The sequence below is a fragment of the Penicillium malachiteum genome (genome assembly GCF_028827825.1).
Source record: "Penicillium malachiteum strain IBT 17515 chromosome Unknown utg000001l:1.0-8184562.0:1.0-8186909.0, whole genome shotgun sequence".
NCBI classification, from domain to species: Eukaryota; Fungi; Ascomycota; class Eurotiomycetes; order Eurotiales; family Aspergillaceae; genus Penicillium; species Penicillium malachiteum.
Window position 1 is genome coordinate 1,691,281 of NW_026643094.1, and position 17,886 is coordinate 1,709,166.

General features: G+C 47.4%; 6 protein-coding genes across 6 annotated transcripts; 3 read left to right on the plus strand and 3 right to left on the minus strand.

The window, feature by feature from the left end:
• Positions 1 to 568: 568 nt before the first annotated feature.
• N7483_000637 (putative C6 transcription factor) lies at positions 569 to 1,870 on the plus strand (the record flags this gene model as incomplete). Its single annotated transcript, XM_057084075.1, has 3 exons — positions 569 to 752; positions 809 to 1,614; positions 1,700 to 1,870. The coding sequence occupies 3 exons, from the start codon at positions 569 to 571 to the stop codon at positions 1,868 to 1,870; spliced, it is 1,161 nt and encodes a 386-aa protein (XP_056950224.1).
• Positions 1,871 to 1,902: 32 nt separating this feature from the next.
• On the minus strand, positions 1,903 to 3,832 carry N7483_000638 (sugar porter family MFS transporter; the record flags this gene model as incomplete). The annotated part of the gene is made up of 7 exons (XM_057084076.1): positions 1,903 to 2,323; positions 2,379 to 2,773; positions 2,823 to 3,117; positions 3,172 to 3,313; positions 3,371 to 3,451; positions 3,509 to 3,577; positions 3,655 to 3,832. 7 exons carry the CDS (start codon positions 3,830 to 3,832, stop codon positions 1,903 to 1,905), a joined length of 1,581 nt encoding a protein of 526 aa, XP_056950225.1.
• Positions 3,833 to 4,427: 595 nt separating this feature from the next.
• N7483_000639 (putative beta-galactosidase) lies at positions 4,428 to 6,138 on the plus strand (the record flags this gene model as incomplete). Its single annotated transcript, XM_057084077.1, has 2 exons — positions 4,428 to 5,232; positions 5,321 to 6,138. The coding sequence occupies 2 exons, from the start codon at positions 4,428 to 4,430 to the stop codon at positions 6,136 to 6,138; spliced, it is 1,623 nt and encodes a 540-aa protein (XP_056950226.1).
• A 1,144-nt stretch (positions 6,139 to 7,282) lies between these two features.
• On the plus strand, positions 7,283 to 9,170 carry N7483_000640 (ENTH domain-containing protein; the record flags this gene model as incomplete). Its single annotated transcript, XM_057084078.1, has 5 exons — positions 7,283 to 7,364; positions 7,463 to 7,494; positions 7,606 to 7,685; positions 7,744 to 7,825; positions 7,899 to 9,170. 5 exons carry the CDS (start codon positions 7,283 to 7,285, stop codon positions 9,168 to 9,170), a joined length of 1,548 nt encoding a protein of 515 aa, XP_056950227.1.
• Positions 9,171 to 10,384: 1,214 nt separating this feature from the next.
• On the minus strand, positions 10,385 to 11,604 carry N7483_000641 (adaptor protein NBP2; the record flags this gene model as incomplete). The annotated part of the gene is made up of 2 exons (XM_057084079.1): positions 10,385 to 11,497; positions 11,557 to 11,604. 2 exons carry the CDS (start codon positions 11,602 to 11,604, stop codon positions 10,385 to 10,387), a joined length of 1,161 nt encoding a protein of 386 aa, XP_056950228.1.
• Positions 11,605 to 13,379: 1,775 nt separating this feature from the next.
• On the minus strand, positions 13,380 to 14,513 carry N7483_000642 (uncharacterized protein; the record flags this gene model as incomplete). Its single annotated transcript, XM_057084080.1, has 1 exon — positions 13,380 to 14,513. The coding sequence occupies one exon, from the start codon at positions 14,511 to 14,513 to the stop codon at positions 13,380 to 13,382; it is 1,134 nt and encodes a 377-aa protein (XP_056950229.1).
• Between the last annotated feature and the right edge of the window lie 3,373 nt (positions 14,514 to 17,886).

The following is a 17,886-nucleotide window of genomic DNA, read 5'->3' on the forward strand; positions in this document are numbered from 1 at the left end:
GTTAGTCATCACCATCCCGCCTCCAGGGCTGTTGGTAGTTGACGCTCGTTCTCAAATGTTAGCTTATAAATGATGTCAACTTGGCTAGGACTGGATTTGAATTTGACTCATAATAACTATTATCTCAATTTCTCTGATAGGTCTTTCTCAACCGATGAAAGTCTCCAAGTCCTGTCGACAATGTCGAATTGGCAAGCGCAGATGTACGGCAGAGCAAGCGGGGAAGCCCTGTCAACAGTGCCTGAGGCAGAATAAACCATGCTCTCTCACAGAACCAAAACAGAAAACACAAAGGTATCTCTTGCCTACCACTGGAAATTGCAGTGAGGGCAGTTCTCTGGAAGTTCCAGGCCTGACAGATGACGTTCGCGATCGACTGGTGGATCTTTACTTGAGTTGCATTCATGACAAACCGCACACATTGTTTCATCCGGCTCTACTAAAAGAGCGAGCGAGCAATGGGTCGGTTCCATCGCCGGTGCTCTATGGGATTCTGGCACTTGCCGCCAGGTAAGCCGCTTAGAGATAAAAGACCTAACAATTCTGAAAGCTAGTGCTGACTGGGATAATGTTTGGAAGGTTCTCTGATGAGGAAGCGGTCCGTCAGATGGCTGGTATATTATTCTTAAAAGCCAAATACCTTCTGAAGATGACCATCGATGTTCCATGCTTGGATAACATACACGCGAGTATTTTGGTTGCTAATCTGTGCGGCGCAGAAGCTCAATCTGAAACGGAGGGTATTTTCTTTGGTGAGTTGACTGGTCATCGTTGCAGGCCAGAGACTAATTGCATAGGTAAATATTAGGTATTGCCTTTCGAATGGCGCATATCCTCCATTTGCCCGAATCAAATACAACAGACGACAGCATCACCCAAGAGATCAAAATAAGAACTTGGTGGTCCTTGTATATGATTGATCAGTGGTCATCGGCAGGACTCGACTTACCCAGACAGTTCAATGATGATCAGCATCGCTTGCCAATGACGGAAATTGAATTCTGGTCTTTAAAACCGGGACAAAGGGTCACAAGTGTTTCTCGTTCTGGACCTGGTCTCTGGGGACATATGGTGGTTCTTGCTCGAATCTTCGGCCATATCCAAAATCTTCATCAAAAATTAGCGAATAGACTGTTGGAGGAAGCACAGGCAGAAATGATAACTCAAGACCTAGCGCAAAGGTTTGAACAGTTTGTTCACGAACTGCCACAAAGTTTACAATTCACTCCAGATAACTTGAGACAACAGGCTGAGATGGGCCTTGGGCGAGCGTTCGTGGCCCTTCATTTGGGATACCACCATTATGCCACTCTACTATATTTCCCATATTTTGACCAGACTTCCGCCGAGACTGTCAACCGAGCGATATTTGTCGCCCGTTGCAAATATCATGCGACATCCTTCAGTGATCTACTGCGAGTTTCTCAAGAGACCCCAGACTGTGAAGCGGTCTATCTAATTGTTGCACACATGACAGTTGTGTCATCATCTGCATTGCTCCATACCCTCTTGTTTGGAAACCAGTCTGAAATACTTGAAGCAAAAGAGAGACTTTTCTCCAATTTTCAGACTCTTCTCCAATTGAAACAATATTGGCCTGGTGTTGATTTAATGGTGAGAAGATGCAGCTTGGAAAATATTTTGAATTCAATGCATGTGGCTAACGAAAGAACAGATGGAGCGCTTGTTTACATTTCAGAAAGCCTGTATGCGATCTATGGATACGACATACACAGTAGACAGATGGATCGTCAAGTTCCTCTTGCAGCATGCTTTACCCATGGGTGATGATATTGAACAACCAGTCACACTTGATCTGGAAGAGCGTGGAAAGTTCGTTAGTGATGCTCTGTCAATACTTCGGCCGTAATGCAAGAAAATTCCACTTTGATCTCAAGCTCTTCATGGATCCACGGATTTTGCTTCCGGTCGCATCGTCAAACCATCTCCAGCCACATTGACATCCTCCCCATCAAACAGTTCTGCAATTTCCTCCAAAGTCGGGCCTTTTGTTTCCACGAAGAAGAGCCAAATGCATAAACACTCAATCACTAAGATGGCAATATAGACAAAATAGAACCGCCACTGTAATGAATCCAGACCTATTGGATTGACATATTGGTTGAACACCGACGATGCAGCTGTAACAGCCATGGCGACTGTGAGGCCTTTGGCTCGGATATTGAATGGGAGGATCTCAGCAGTATAGGCGATCGTCAGACCAGGCCAGGCAAACCCGGCTGCCCCATAAAAGAGGAAGATCATTGCAATGACCGTGCTTCCAGCACTCTTATTACCGGTCTTCTCGTATACAGCTGAGCATCTGTATTTGATTTAGCCGTATTTCATTTCCACCATCCAGTAGGAGGATATCATACCCAGTCCATATGCTGAAGCTTATTAACATTCCAAGTCCAGCGATCATGAACAACATTCGTCTGCCGAGAACATCCACGAGGAAAGCAGAGGTGCCGAGTGCGACCAGAAAACACCATATTGTGAGAGCACCATTGATCATTGACTGGTTATATGAGGACTCGATTCCAACCGATTCTAGAATGTCGTGAATATAATACGACACCAATCCATTACCTGAACACTGCGAGAAAAATGCAGTGAGTAGAATGAGTACTAGCCGTTTGCGATTACCAGGTGTTTGAACTAGGACCATCCATCCGTCGTTTGAATTTTCCTTTTCCCTGCGGATGGTCTCCTGGATCTCTTGAAACTCAAATGCGCAGAATGGGTCATGTCTGTCTCCACTTGCATGATACTGCAGTTGTCAGAGACTGGTTCACTCTCGCCAAGGTCCAGGATCTTACTTTGACTAGGACATCAAATGCCTCATCAGGGCGGTCCTTTGCACAGAGCCAACGGGGGCTTTCAGGAACAAACCATATACCGATGAACTGAATGGCCGGCATGGCCGCTTGCATGGCCACGGGTATCCGCCATGCCGCCTCCGATGTATACTTGATAGTACCAAAGACAGTCCAGGCCGCAACAATCGCTCCCACATACCATAGTGTATTGTACATTGTTGTTAACTTTCCGCGGTGTTGAGGATGAGCAAGTTCGGTGATGAGTAGTGGGGCAGATGCCTGACTTATGTTGGATCTGAGAAAGTCAATAATTTATCTGCTCTACACGAGAAAGGAACCTCAAGCTTACCCCAGGCCGACAAGGAACCTCCCTGCGAGGAACATATTGGAGTTGACGGATGGAACAACTTGAATCAAGGTTCCGACGAAGAGGATCACTAGTCCGATGGCCACTCCTCTTTTCCGTCCAAATATATCGGCCATGTATGAAGCTGTGTTTTAGATCTCAGTTGGGATCATAGGCAGAAGTTGAAGGATGAAGTAGTTACCGAAGAACAACGAGCAGAACCCGCCGATATTCTGGATTGCGGTGAAAAGACCTAATTTCGAGCCACTGGGGTTGTTGAAATCTATTCAGTCAGCCTTAAAGTACCTCATGTCTCACTGTTGCATGTGGATACTCTTACAATCTTCCCATGGAGTCATGGTCTGCAATCCATTCAATAGGGAGCCATCATATCCGTTTGTCGAGGATCCTGGATGTATCTGAGAATTAGTCACCTCAAGCTCTCATCCCGAGGTCTGATATAGTAGGATGTCATGAATCAAATACCTAGGAACAAAAGCGGCATCATAATATACAATTTCCGCAGCCCAGGGTGTTTCCACCAAATCACCTCAGGGAATTCCACAGAAGAATTGTTCCTTAATGCAGTAAACTCTGAATGAGCAACCGTTCCTTGACCTTTTTTGACATCTTCTTTGTTTGAGTCTTTGTCCGAGTCATTCATGTTGACAGCCTGACCTCGGGAGCTCAATGTAATTGTGTTGTATTATTCCTCTGCCTTTCAGTCACGCAGAATGAATTAACCAAAAGACAGACCATGTCGGCCAGCAAGCCTCTATTTAAGCACTTGAGCCATCAACAAGGCATACGTCTCCCCATCATCTCCCCGGCTTGCAATTTCCCAGGCATGTAGGTTTCCCGTACCCCGGTTTTCTTCCAAATTTGGCAACGCGTCTGCGGAGAAACGCCCCATAAAATGATGCGGGATATCGGCCAACGGGAAGGGTTCATTCCCGCAACCCGCGAAAACCATCTTTTCTGGGGTTTTTTTCTGAGCGGGATATCGGCCAATCAAGCATCCATTAGGCCCGATTCATGATGGTCTTGGTATGGAGTCCATTCTTGACATACCAATATTATCTTACGGGTGGTTCCACAACTTGTCGCACTGGCAATGGTGGGGTTTGCGATGAGGGGTATATAGAGGGGGATGACTCGGATGAGCAGGTATAAAAAGAGGGATATTGTCTGTAGCAAAGAACAGATCCATTCAGAAACATTTTTTATCTTCGAAAGGAGAATCATTCATTGCTGCAATCATGACATTGTCTCCCTCCATTCCTCATCTCCGGCAGACAGGGTCTGCCACCCAGCTTATCGTTCATGGCAAGCCATTTCTCGCCCTTGCTGGTGAGCTGCAGAACTCTTCTATGACCTCGGCTGAGTTTATGGAACCTGTTTGGCAGAAGCTCGTCGACACAAATATTAATACCGTGCTCGGGTGTGTCACCTGGGAAGATCTAGAGCCTGTTGAGGATCAGTTTCATTTCGCTGAGCTGGACAAGGTCATTCTGGGCGCAAGGAAGCATGGCTTGCATCTGGTACTGCTATGGTTTGGATCATTCAAGAACGGTATCTCCACATATGTCCCGTCATGGGTCAAGACCGACACCCGAAGATTTCCGCGAGCAAAGCTGCGACAAGCCGATGGCGAGCTAAAGACCGGTGACGTCCTGTCGATCTTCTACGAAGAAGGCGTCAAGGCAGATGCAAAGGCCTTTGCACGTCTTCTAAGTCACCTGAAAGAAGTAGATGGTGCACACTCCACTGTACTCATGGTGCAGGTCGAGAATGAGACGGGTCTTTTAGGCGATTCTCGAGACAGGTCTGCCGCAGCAGAGAAGCGCTTCAGCGAGTCAGTCCCGACAGATCTCCTGCAATTCCTCGTCCAAGATTGGGACCACCTCCACCCTGACCTAAAAGCAAACTTGAAGTTGACCTATCTCAACACCCAAACAAATCTATCCGGAAGATGGACGCAAGTCTTCGGTGAAGACCCACACACAGACGAGCTGTTTATGGCATATCACTATGCGAAATACATCAACCATGTCGCCGCAGCCGGTAAAAAAAGAGTACCCTCTCCCACTCTATACAAATGTCTGGCAAAACTACGTCGACGAGGACGGTGACAACGACTTCCCCGTCGTAGTCGGCGGAGGCGGCAATCCAGGCGATTACCCGTCGGGAGGAGGCACCAGCAATGTCCTCGATATTTGGCAGCAGTTTGCGCCATCGCTGGATTTCATCGCGCCAGATGTCTACCTAAATGATTACAGCAGTTCCTGTCGCAAATACCGCCACCGGAACCAGTCGCTGTTCATCCCCGAGCAGCGACGCGATGAGTACGGTGCAAGACGCATCTGGGTGGCTTATGGATCGTATCAAGCTATTGGGGTCTCCCCCTTTGGTATTGATACGCAGGTGCCCGCTACAAATCCATTCACCAAACATTACGGCCTGTTGCAGTCTGTGGCTCCGCTGGTGCTCGAGGCACAAACTCGTCCCGATGCCTCCGTTGGGTTTCACTTTGATGAGTTGTCAGGAGATGGGGATAACGTTGATACCTCCAAGCCGGTGGTCAAATCCTGGGGTGGCTATGAGATCACCATCGAGCGATGCTTTGTGTTTGGAAAGCCAGGACCTGGTGCTGGCATGGTGATCCATCTGGGTGGGCCTCGATTCCTATTAATTGGGTGGGGGTTCCAAGTGCGGGCGAAGGCACTGTCGCCAACGTCGAGTTTCACTGGCTTCTTGAGTTTCCGGGAGAAGAAGGTGGTGAACAAAGAGACGGGGGAGCTACGCACGCTGCGAGTATTGAATGGAGATGAGACGCGGAGTGGGATCTTTGCTATGATGCCGAATGAGGATCCGGACTACGGTGGGTTCCCGATCTGTGTGACAGTGCCTGCCCATACTATGATTGCCGAGTTGGAAGTATACTCGATTGAGAAGGTGGATGATATGTAAAATTGTACATAGTTCTTCAAGGGCAAAGCTGATATGTCATTGGCGAGTCTCCCTGGTGTTTTGCAGTGTGACTTTTAACTTTTTCTAGAAATTATTTGGATGGTTGATTTGAACACCTTCTCTAACAATTGGAAAATCTTCAGTAATTTTTAAGCCATTTTGGGTGTGTGGGATGGCATAATAGGTTAAGCCTAAACTTGGAGGGCTTACCGGCCCCGGTGGGCGACAAAAGGCGGCACTGGGAGCTTACAGAACGGCGTATCGGGGCGCTAAACCAAAAGAGCCCTGGAGGCAAAGAATCTGGGAAAAATTCAGAATCTCACATATTCAAATGAATAATTGTGTAAGACCAGCAACCTTGGAAATTAAGGTCAGCTGAGTTGATTGCTTCCTGGACATGTAAGCCCACATGCACCTGGGCATGACTTCAAATGTTCCAACTTGAAGGTTTCAACCTTGGAACCAGATAGTAGTTTCAATGTTGGAATTTTCCTTATTGTAGTTCACTTTTAGCACCTTTCCATTTAATAAAAGCATCGATTCATATATAGCTGGAATTTGACGAGGAAATAAAATCCTGAATCCATTACATGGCTGCCTAACTATCTCAATATAACTACTAGGTACTATATAATGCCCCATGGATTCCAGGCCTTCGCCGGAGCTAGTACTAGTAGCCTACTACAGTCTACAAGTATAACTCCAGTATCCACTTTGAACCCTCCACAGCTTCCCGAAGCCCTTGAGATCTGTCAATCTAGTGTTCTTTCTTGTTTGGCTTTCAATGATTGTACACATATCATCTTAGTTATTGAATAACTAGACTTCAAATAATATCTTTTGACGTTCTAATGCATAGAATATAATCATCTATGTGTGATCTTTATGTCCATCTATAAGAACCTCGCTGAGCCAATTACGTCGCTGAGGGTCAGGGGCTCCACGTGACGTGGCGCGTGTAATCGGCCAGGTGGAAACCGATTCATCCCCTCCAACATCTCTCCCTCGTTGAATCCCAATCCTGGTGGGCTTGGATCGCTTCTTTTTCTGTTCTGCTTTGAGCTATCTGGCCTTTATCTGGCTGCTTTACATCTTTGTTCTTACTTGCATCTCAGTTTCGCTTGTTGGCGACCCCTCCCTCACCATGGACTTCTCAAACCTCAAAGATCAGGTCAGCAACCTGACGTTGTATGATCTCAAGGCCGGTGTTCGCAAGGTGCAAAATGGTATGCCCAACTATTCTGATCCGATCATATTGCCATTTACCCAAACTCCCCTTTGTTGTGCAATCCCGAGAAACCCTGAGCTGACCGCCTCGTTATAGCTGTTATGAACTATACCGAAATGGAGTCGAAGGTCCGTCTGCCTAATGGCCCCCGTGCGCAAAACCTGTATAACGCTCAACGATACTGCGAATTTGCGACCCTCTTCACATTGTCCTTATACCGAATTACTTACACGACTTAGGTCCGGGAAGCTACAAACAATGAACCCTGGGGTGCTTCAACCACGTTGATGCAGGAGATTTCCAATGGGACACACAGCTAGTAAGTGATAATTGATGAAAGCTTGTCATTTGAATCACTTTCTTATATTTCATTATAGCCAATTGCTCAATGAGATCATGCCTATGATTTACAAGCGATTTACCGATAAAGCTGCAGAGGAATGGCGACAAATTTACAAGGTATACCAAGGCTCCTGCTTTCGCTTTTTGTTTTTGCGCACTGTACTGACTTGACTTGTTCTATGATATATAGAGTCTCCAACTGCTTGAATTCCTTGTTAAGAACGGATCGGAGAGAGTGGTTGATGATGCCAGATCTCACATGTCTTTGCTGCGGATGCTTCGGCAGTTCCACTACATTGATATGAATGGCAAGGATCAGGGTATCAACGTGCGGAACCGATCCTCAGAATTAGTGAAATTGTTGGGCGATGTGGAGCAAATTCGTTCCGAGCGCAAAAAGGCCCGGTCCAACCGCAACAAGTTCAGTGGTTTCGAAGGTGGCATGAATGTTGGTGCATCGTCCAGTGGCACTGGTCGCTATGGTGGTTTTGGCAGTGACAGCGTGGGATACGGCGGATATAGTGGAGGTGTCTTCGGCGATGGTGGAGGTTTCGGTGGTGCCTCGAGTGAATTCCAGGACTCAGGCCGCAGAAACAACAACCAATTTGATGAATATGATGAGTATGACGAGGCGGATGTCAGCCCTCCACGACGAGAAACCGCTGCTGCTACTACCACCAAGCGGGCACCACCGAAGAAGGCAGAACTGGCACCTGCGCCTGTCGCAGATCTCTTCGATTTTGGTGACGATGAGCCTGTGACGACCTCAACCGCCGCCGGCAAGCAGCCCGCTGGCAGTGCCTTGAACATGCTGGACTCAACCGGCGACGATGACGATTTCGATGACTTCCAGTCTGCAACCCCAGCGCCGGCCGCTTCAAACCAATTCTCTATCGCTGCCCCCGCCTCGACTGCGAGCACAACCGCCAGCACTCAATTTGCTGCACCGCAGCCCGTTTCAGCCTCCCAGGGTGCCAACATAAACGGCCTAGTGGGCTTCACCTCGGCGACTCCTACCCCAACCTCGAGCTCGTTTGCCTCCCCCGTCTCTCAGACTGCCTCTATTCAGCAGCAACAGCTCCCTAAGCCCTCAGGCTTCCAGGCGGCCACCCCCAACTACTTTACCTCAGTCAATACTAACCAGCCCTCTCAACAATTACCCTCCCACGGCGCTACTTCTTCCATCTCCTCCAACAAGGCTCCCACCATGGCAAGCAAGCCCGCAGCTAAGGCTTCCGGGGATGCTTTCAGCTCACTCTGGTCCACCGCCAGTGCCAGCGCCGGCATCAACAAGTCCAACGCCAACGCAAACAAGGGCCCCAACCTTGCCAGCATGGCTAAAGAAAAGGCTAGCGCTGGTATCTGGGGTGCTAATGCTCCTTCCAGCGCGGCCTCAACATACTCTGCCCCATCTCAGCCAAAGCAGTCTACTGGCTCGGCTCTCGATGACCTCCTCGGTTAAATTTGAAGTCTCCGATCTGGCCATTCAGGCTTCTTGATTTGCGTCACGCTAGCTTTCTACCAAGTACAGGATCCGGCATTCCATAATCCCAGACTCATGCTATTCTTTTGATTTTTTTTATCTTCTTCTATTCACCCATTGTTGTTTTCGATCCCAGTTCTTTTCATGTACCTCATTTTTGTTTGTGAGCGTCTGGGATACCAGCCGCTTTAGCAGAGCAGTTCTGAAAATTCTCCTTTCTTTTCCCTCTTCTTTTTTTCTCCCTTGAGGACAAAGTTTATGCTTATTCCCAATGCTAGTAAGATGATCTTTGTCATATATCCATCCCATTTCTCATGAGCCTCTCATTGTGCCCATATTTGCTCTCTGGCTATGTACCGTTACCTCACGACCATACTAAAAGTTCCCCCCCCTAGCCTAGTACAATCTATAGATGCGCCATCAGAAATAAACGGAATATGTACTAGGTACATTCATCATTACTTGAATACAAAGAAAGTTGTAGAGTTGAATAGGCATTACGCTAATGCTAATTGATCAATGCTAGGACAACGCCTGCGCTGAAGAAAGCTAGATACATGTGCGAGAAATGGAGATGGGGTTAGAACAGGAAATGGGTGACAGAATTCAGAGCATATGTGGAGGGAGAGGGAATAGATAGAAGAAACAAGAAGCCAACAAGAAGTGAAAAGTAACTAATTCTTTTCCATCATTCTCGTGTTGGGCGTAGCTGTTGTCAACCCAGGGTTGTACAGGTGTGGAAACAAGACTCGGGTAATGTGGGATATCAGTGTAAAAGGTTAGTGGGGGGAATTCATTCATCAATTGGAGGAAAGGGGCGTGGCGATTTGTGGAAGGATGTGAGCTGAGCAGCTGTGAAGCTGGGAAGAGTCTCTCTGGCTTCCAGTGCTTTGCATTTGGTCCCAAAAGTGTCCGGATTCGACGAATCAATCTGGCTGGTAGAAATTTATGATTTTTCCCACTTTTGAAGAGCTGCAATAACCCAAATTTAGGCTTGCAGTTTGATGGAGCGTGTGAGGCTCTCCATAGGATAACAAAGGGGAATTTGTCCGTAGGGGTTGAAAGACCAGAGTAATGACCCATCAAACTGGAATCACGTGAATCGGACATAGCAGATGTTCAACTCCTGCCCCTGGTTCAGTAGAGCCGCTTCTAGATGTAGGTGTAGCCGATCTCAATCTTTTGAGACCATGCTATGTAGAATGAGTACCAGCACCACCAGTGGTCTCGCTGGTTTCATTCGAACCCCCAATAGGGTTTGTCATCGGAGTGTCACCATTTGTACCCTTTAAATCATTCTGTGTAGGTGTAGAAGTGCGATCTTCGGCAGTCGTGTCCATGGCTGTGGTGCTTTCTGTCGAGTGCATGATAGGCTCCCCGTTCAACGAGGTCAATCCACCCTCAATATCTCGAAGCAGTCGCACAAACTCCTCTGGAACAAGACCGTTTTCTCCCGTCTTTGGATCTTCGGCAACCAACCAGCCTTGACCGTGTCGGTAGGAGACATAGATCACTTGACCCTCGGTAAGGGGCAACTCGTTCTCATGTTCGCGAGTAAAGTCAAAGAGTGCGACGGCTTTTCCATGCATTTCCTCATCAGGACAACCGACCGCAAACTGATAATCGTTACCGTATCGGTCTTCACCGTCGTCTGATTCGAAGCCGGTATCGGGCGCATATCCTTGCTGCGTATCGAAGTGTGGATATTGGCCTTCGTTGGCGGGATATGTGACATATTCTCCACCGGGTCCATCCTCCATTGAATCACCACCATTGACGTAATATGTCTCACTGCCATCGGGGTTCATAGCAACAAATGTGCCGCGATCCGCAGGTTGCGCGATATGCTCTTGAACCATCCCATTCAAATCGGTCGCGACAGACTTCTTGCGTTGGCGTGAGGTGGTCACTACGGGGCTATGTAGGTCTTCATCTTCACTGTATGGAGGTCCATCACCGAATGACATGGCAGGCAATTGTTGGTGGCCTTGACCTTGACCTTGACCTTGGCCGCTACCGGGACCGTGACCATGGCTGTTCTCGTTGCTCCAAGGACCGGTCGCCCAGGGGCCGCGAGATGTATCCCAGGAGGTGGGTGGATCGGATAGGCGACGATACTCGCTCGCAGGTGTAGAGCCGCCGGAGGGCAAGGGAGGTGGACCGTAGTGCAGATGATGGATCGGCGGGTAGGCAAAGTCTCGCACCAAAGCATACGGGAGACTGGAATGGAAGATTGGGAACACGTGGGAGCCTGGGCGCGAGCGATTTTGGGACGCGAAGGAAACATTGGAGTATGTGGATAGTCGCTCCTTCGCACTCGGCGACGGTTTCACGGTGCCATCCGTCAGGATGGGGGGGGCAGGACGCTCAGGTTGTCCGCGGAGAGAGTGGTCGGGGAGGTTGAGGAGGCCATCATGAAGAAGATAGGGATATCCCCCAAGCTGGGTGCGTGGATGATGGGAAAGTTACGGAATCGAGAATCTCAGCAAGGGATATGGGGGAGGGTTCATTTAGCCGCGTTGCATGAATCCTAATTTTGCATTGCGATTGGGTGGCGCGCGGACGATGATCCCACTTGCGATTCCCAGAAAGGTCCGTATTGGTATTGTGGGGTGAGTTGCACGCTAGATATCCAATGCACACACACCGTCCACCACTAGTTCTCTCTCACCCGATTATGGACGCACGAGGGAACCCCGGTTTTTGCAGATCGGAGGGGGGTTACAGGGTTCGAGGTTCAAGGTTGGGGGGGGGGGGTTTGAGGCGGGGGGGGGGGACTGCCGAGTCACGAGAGGAGTTGGACCCCACGGTGATTGGAGTCCAGAAGAAGGATCGCAATAAGATTGCAGAAAGAGTGCTTGAGAGGAAGAAGTCGGAACAGTGGTTGTTCCAGACTGTCCCGCAGTCGAGGGTAAATGCTAAATATAGCAGAAACTGCTGTGTGTCAGATATCAATGCAACCCGGGCACAGCGCTTATGTTGGCGAAAATTAACAAGGTAGTGTAGATTTGCGGATCCCAACCAGTAAAATCGCAGAAATTATCTGATATGATTCCTTTCTCGGGAGATTTCTTTCCTCCTCTTCACTTTGGTTTCATTCTCTCATATTCCATCTCTCCATTCTGGTTTCATCTGGGTCCGCAATGCGGCAATGCAATCGGGTTCGGGGGTGCGGTTAGGGCATGTTGATTCATACCTGTTAATATAAACCACTGAATGATCAGGGAAAGCAATGATTGGCAAGGGGTAATCGAAACCCGTTCAGCCTTTGAATTAACGATATAGTATAGGTCAAGAAGCATAGAAGCATAGAAGCATAACATGTGTCAACCATTTGGTTAGGCATCACGTGCTAGCGTGTTTCAGATCGAAGTCTAACCGGATTAACTCATATTAACTTGGCCAGATATACCAGATATAGAAGTTCTAATTAAATGGATCTACTTGGTCATTAAACTTGAATAGCACTGCCACATTTGATGGCGTGTAATCCCAAGTTTAGGCTCTATAGGCTACAAGAAATTACAACTTGAATGGCAGGATTCGGGTCCAAAGCCAATTTTATCAAAGACTTTCCGTCTCCTATTTGAGAATTCTCTGTAGTAATATTACTACCTACTAGTCCTCGTATTAGTATGGATTGAATCCATCAAGGCGGGATATAAAAAAGGTGCCTAGAAGGTATGTTGTACTAGTATGCACAGCCATGATTTTGAGCCCCACACTGGCAGCATGACTAGTACTAGTACGTCAACTGGTATATGTAAGTCCAAGACACTCAATCACGGTAGATATTCAAAATATTCCTGCGCATGGGCCATGAGGACATATAATCAAGGTACTAGATAGTACCTACTAGCACTTGAGTATATGCCAGAGCAATAAGGGCCAGAAACGTCATGTATGTGTGAAATCATGCACATATGATGTTCAAATCCATGTCCAACTTGAACTTGAAGTTGATGGCGGTGCGTGTTTGTACTAGTATAGCTACTACCTATGTAGGTAAGATGCATACTATGTCACATCATGATGAATGTATGCTTCAAAAAAGTTGGCTACATATTGTTACGAATAGAAACCTGAAACTGCCTCAGGTTGAAAAATAATTTATATGCTAGTGATTGTTTCTGTAATAATAAATCAACTGTACATTGAATCGAAAATTCCCTGGTGAAGGTTCAAAATTCAACCACCCGTTGCTGATGGACATCCAGTAACGGTCACTGTTCGGTCGAACATCTCGACTTTAGTAACTGTTCGCCATGCAGTAATCTCACCTACAGTAACGGTCACAGTAGAAGTTTGAGAGTTGACAGAGTCGACTCCCGCAGCCACACTTGTCGTCGGCTGGACGGCCGCTTCTGTACTCGATGCAGACGTACTAGTCTCCACCTGTACAGCCGAGGACGAGGTCAAGGTTGAGGCTGATGGTTGATCTACCGCAGAATCCCAGCTTACAGCATCTTCACTTGTCAAATCGTCCAGCTCGGATTCTATTGATGCACTGTTGAGACTTTGGTCTGAGGCATAGCTGTCTGTCTGATTGACGCTCGAGCCCTCAACGTTGATATCAATGCAGGTCGTATAGATCTCGACCTTCCCATCGGGATAGGTAGGATCGATATCTGGGAGAGTGGGCCAATCCCAAACCCAGTAAAGAGTGTACACCTTTCCACTCGGCGCAGTGGTTGGCAGCTCGATATCTTGTTGACACCACAGATCGGCACCCATCAGCTGGTTTGCCTCGTGCGGATACTTTTCTTGACGGTATTCCGAGATGTTACCAGTATTGATCTGGTAGCATCGGCCGTCATCGAAGTTTTGCATGGAAAGAAGTCTACCGCGACCATCGCCGCCGGTGCCATTCCAGTTCCACACTTTGTGAACGTCGTCGAAAATTTCGCCGACTTTGGGGGATGTTGTACCGTACACGTATACGGTGCCTCGGTTTGGGGGCTTGCCTGGCTGATTCCAAGGTAGAGTGACATGACCGTTTTCCTGGTATCGTAATGCGATTGCATCGCCCGGACTGGCCTGCAGTCGAGGGCTCCCAGAACTTTGGGTTTCTGTTTGCTGCGAGTTTTTGCACATCTTCGTTGTATTGTAGACCACTGTGATATTGGCCTGCCCATCAGGAGGAATGAGATAGGTCATAGTCGTATCGTTGAATCCAGCTGCCGTGCGGCGCCAGTTGCCTCGGGCGTATCCTGCATCTCCTGTGAATGTTCCGTTGGGTGCGATAATCCTGATTTCCTCGACCCAGGAATGAGCGCTCGCGGACACGATGAGAAAGGACGTAATAAGCGTTTGGAAAAGCATATTGAGGTTTAATGATTGAGAAAAATCTTCTTCAAGAAGGGTATGAAAGAATTGGAAGACCCAGTATTGGGAGAATGGTGCAAGTTACCGACCAGCGATGCACGATTTCGAGGAAGAGGTGTTGGAAAAAGGAGTGTAGAAAGAAAGCGATCGATCAGGATCGACAAGATGAAATAAGTTGGAGATTTATTGGCTTTTATAGTATGCAGCAAGAGATTGAATAAACAAGGTCACAATGGGGAAGGGTGGGTCGCATACATTCACTCCGAACCATGCTGATATGCAGGCAACAAAGAGATTCAAGCTTGAAGGGCTTTGAAAATAGTTTCAAGTTCTATATTCACAGCCACAGTCTATAATAGATCCAGCCTGTCAGTGAATACAAAAGCAACTCAAATATTGCGATCAAAGGCACGCTGTTGCAGATATAAGAGTTCTCGACATGACAAGAGCCCAGCATCGCGCCTAATTAGAGCGATCCTAAACAAAGGTGAATACACCACGCCACTGTTGAAACAATCTAAATCTGTCACCCGACGGGTCATTCAAGCTCAGCTCCAAGAGATATTGAAGGAGAGAAGATCTGGGGATTGGTTGGGTGAAAATGATTCAAATGTTGGCAAAGGGACCAAGAGGTGGGGGTTGTCATTCTCGGGTAGTAGTGAATGGATATTTTTATGTCTGAGACGAATGCCAAACTTGGACTCATACTCCTGGCGCTTCTAGACTTAAATTAGCCTTGCAGAAATTTCCGGAGGATTCAATATGCAAGTGTGACAAGTCTGCAGTCTTCGAGGCTCAAGAGGACCAGTGATTGGACGATTTTGCTGGGCGAGCCTCTCTAAGCGCCTTGTCCATTTAGCTCCCGTCTCATCATATTCTGCAGCAGTCTGGTATGAGATCTACAGAGACACTCCGCAGATGCCCAATCATACTGCCTGACTCAACTGAATATTTGATAAATGAAATATTTAGATGTTGTCATCAATCACTCAGTTCTGCACGTCTCCGAGTCCCAGGCTGTCATACACGATCATGTACTAACCCGGATAGGAACGTGCTTAGCAAACGCACTATCGTCCATTTCATCGATCCCATCATTATGACTGATCCAAGTTGTACCAAGTCCAAATAGGCCCATCGCATGCAGCTCTGAGACCGAGCACTTCAAGGATTTCTTTTTGTGACTCACTTGTCCAAATGGCTGTTCCCTTGTGTTATATACAAGCTGATGTGCGGACTCGGATGATCTTTGCTCGCCCCCAGCAATCCCAGGTTCCCAATAAAAAGTCTCATTCAGGTGACGTCCTATACTATGCGGTCTGAGACCACGAATCTTACAATTCTAGTGGCTCACTCTGTTTTTCAAGGTTGTTGTCGACCCAAGAAAAGAGCCCCCGATAACTTTCAGGACCGCTGTCAGATGTGAGTAGTAACGGAAAGCCCCAACTGGGGGTCCGAAAGGTTTCAAGATCATGAAAACTAGATCATGCATGTGACTTAAAATGATTTCAGAAGTCATCGAGTGGCAAATTTTGGTCTTTGTACACTGCTAGTCCTTATGACACCATATTCACAGGACTCACGGTACTCTACCTAGGTATCTAAGTATAGCCATCACTCCCGGGGCCTGGGTCTATCATATAGGGCCCTGGAAGTGTGTGTCAAAAGTGAAAACACCAAGTACTATCAATCACTAGCAGTACTTGGCAGGACCAACACTGGAGTGAATGCGTTTTGATGGATGGGTTGATACATAGCACCGTGAAATTGAAGTTGAAGTGTGCATACCTAGTAATAACCTTCAAATGTTGGAACTTGAAGAAAATTGTCAAGTTCAAATTCAAGTTGGAATAAGCCCTGGAAGTTCTACATATGTAGTACTACTACTTGAGCAGTCTTTCAAACTTGAATGGTCCCGATAGTGTAACATTTGAAGGCTCAGGCTGTTCTATTTGACTCGGAGTCTTCATTTCTTTAACCTTGGAGGTTTTATATCGTAACGCCGTTCCAAGATTCACATTTATCTCATTTCTATTTTCTACTAATCATGCATGTCAAAAGTACTCAAGTGCTCACATATACACGTGGGCATCCTCTAGTAGATAGTGATATGTATGTCAACTGGTAAAATCATCTGGGCACTCATCATCGCCTGTCATGTCTAATCACCTTGCATAACACAGTGACACGCTTTAACTTTAGGTGCCCAGGTGGCAACCTTAAAACGTAGTAAAGGCGCTGTCAAAGAATTCATATGCACTGTATGCAGCCTGACGCCATCAAACTCTGCAAGATCAGGCTGTAAGGTAGAAGTGGTCTCCACCTGACAGGTGTTTCAAGCTGTATCCATACCTCGGTATGAATACTCCGTAAGGCTTGGTAGGTTAGACTCGCTAGTTCCACCTACAATAGTCAATTATATCGATTTTTCTAGTCAAGCAAATGAACTCTTGTCCACAGTAGTTGTTATCATTGAAGATATCACCAAGCGCCACTTGTCATCGCGCATGATCAAATTTACCCGCGATCATCTAGACTTCTTAGATGTTTATCATCATCAGTCTAGACCGATGCACGATGACAGTAGAATTTGTTCAGCTCTCGCCAATCCATACGGGATGAACGGTACCGACATAGACACCGAAATTGACACCGACCTCGATCTTTTCGTCAGATTGTTGATTCCGTTTGTCATTCAAATCGAATCAAAGTGGAGCCTGGTCCATGCGAGGGCATCTCCAGCTTGAAGGCCCAACACTCGGTTCTCTCCGTCGTCGGATATCCATCTTATCTTGATTTTTTCTGCTCAATTTCTCCTTGGCGAGCTCGGTTAGAGATCCAATTCCGGATGAGTGGATAGAGACCGCGGGGCTGCCGGCACAGAGAAAGGCTCATGATTTGACTTGAGTTATCTGATTTTTATCAGATTTCTCCGTTCGCTCCACCGGGTGGATTCCACCTGGCGTGTCGACCAGAAACAGGGTCGCTAAACCGCAGACCGGCGATTCTCGGAAAGGGGCATTCTTGCGAGAATTATTATTTTTCCCCTCATGGTTTCCGATCGAAGCTCTAGATGACGTGGATATGGAGATAATCCGAAAAGGCGGATGTCTTGACAATGTTACTTCAAGTGAGATACGAGAATGGTGGGCAACCCTGGATACTCAAGCGAGTGGAACCTTGCTGCAGATCGACTAATCGGCGCTCGGGGGCCGACTTGCCCACTCACAAGATCAGATTTCTATTGTTTGTGCTTCTTTGCAGTATGTAATACATACAGCTGAACATCAGACCGGACGCCGACAGTGGAGTTTAATCGTATTATGGTGGGCTATATTGTATGAAGGTGCAGCATGGAACGTGCTTGATA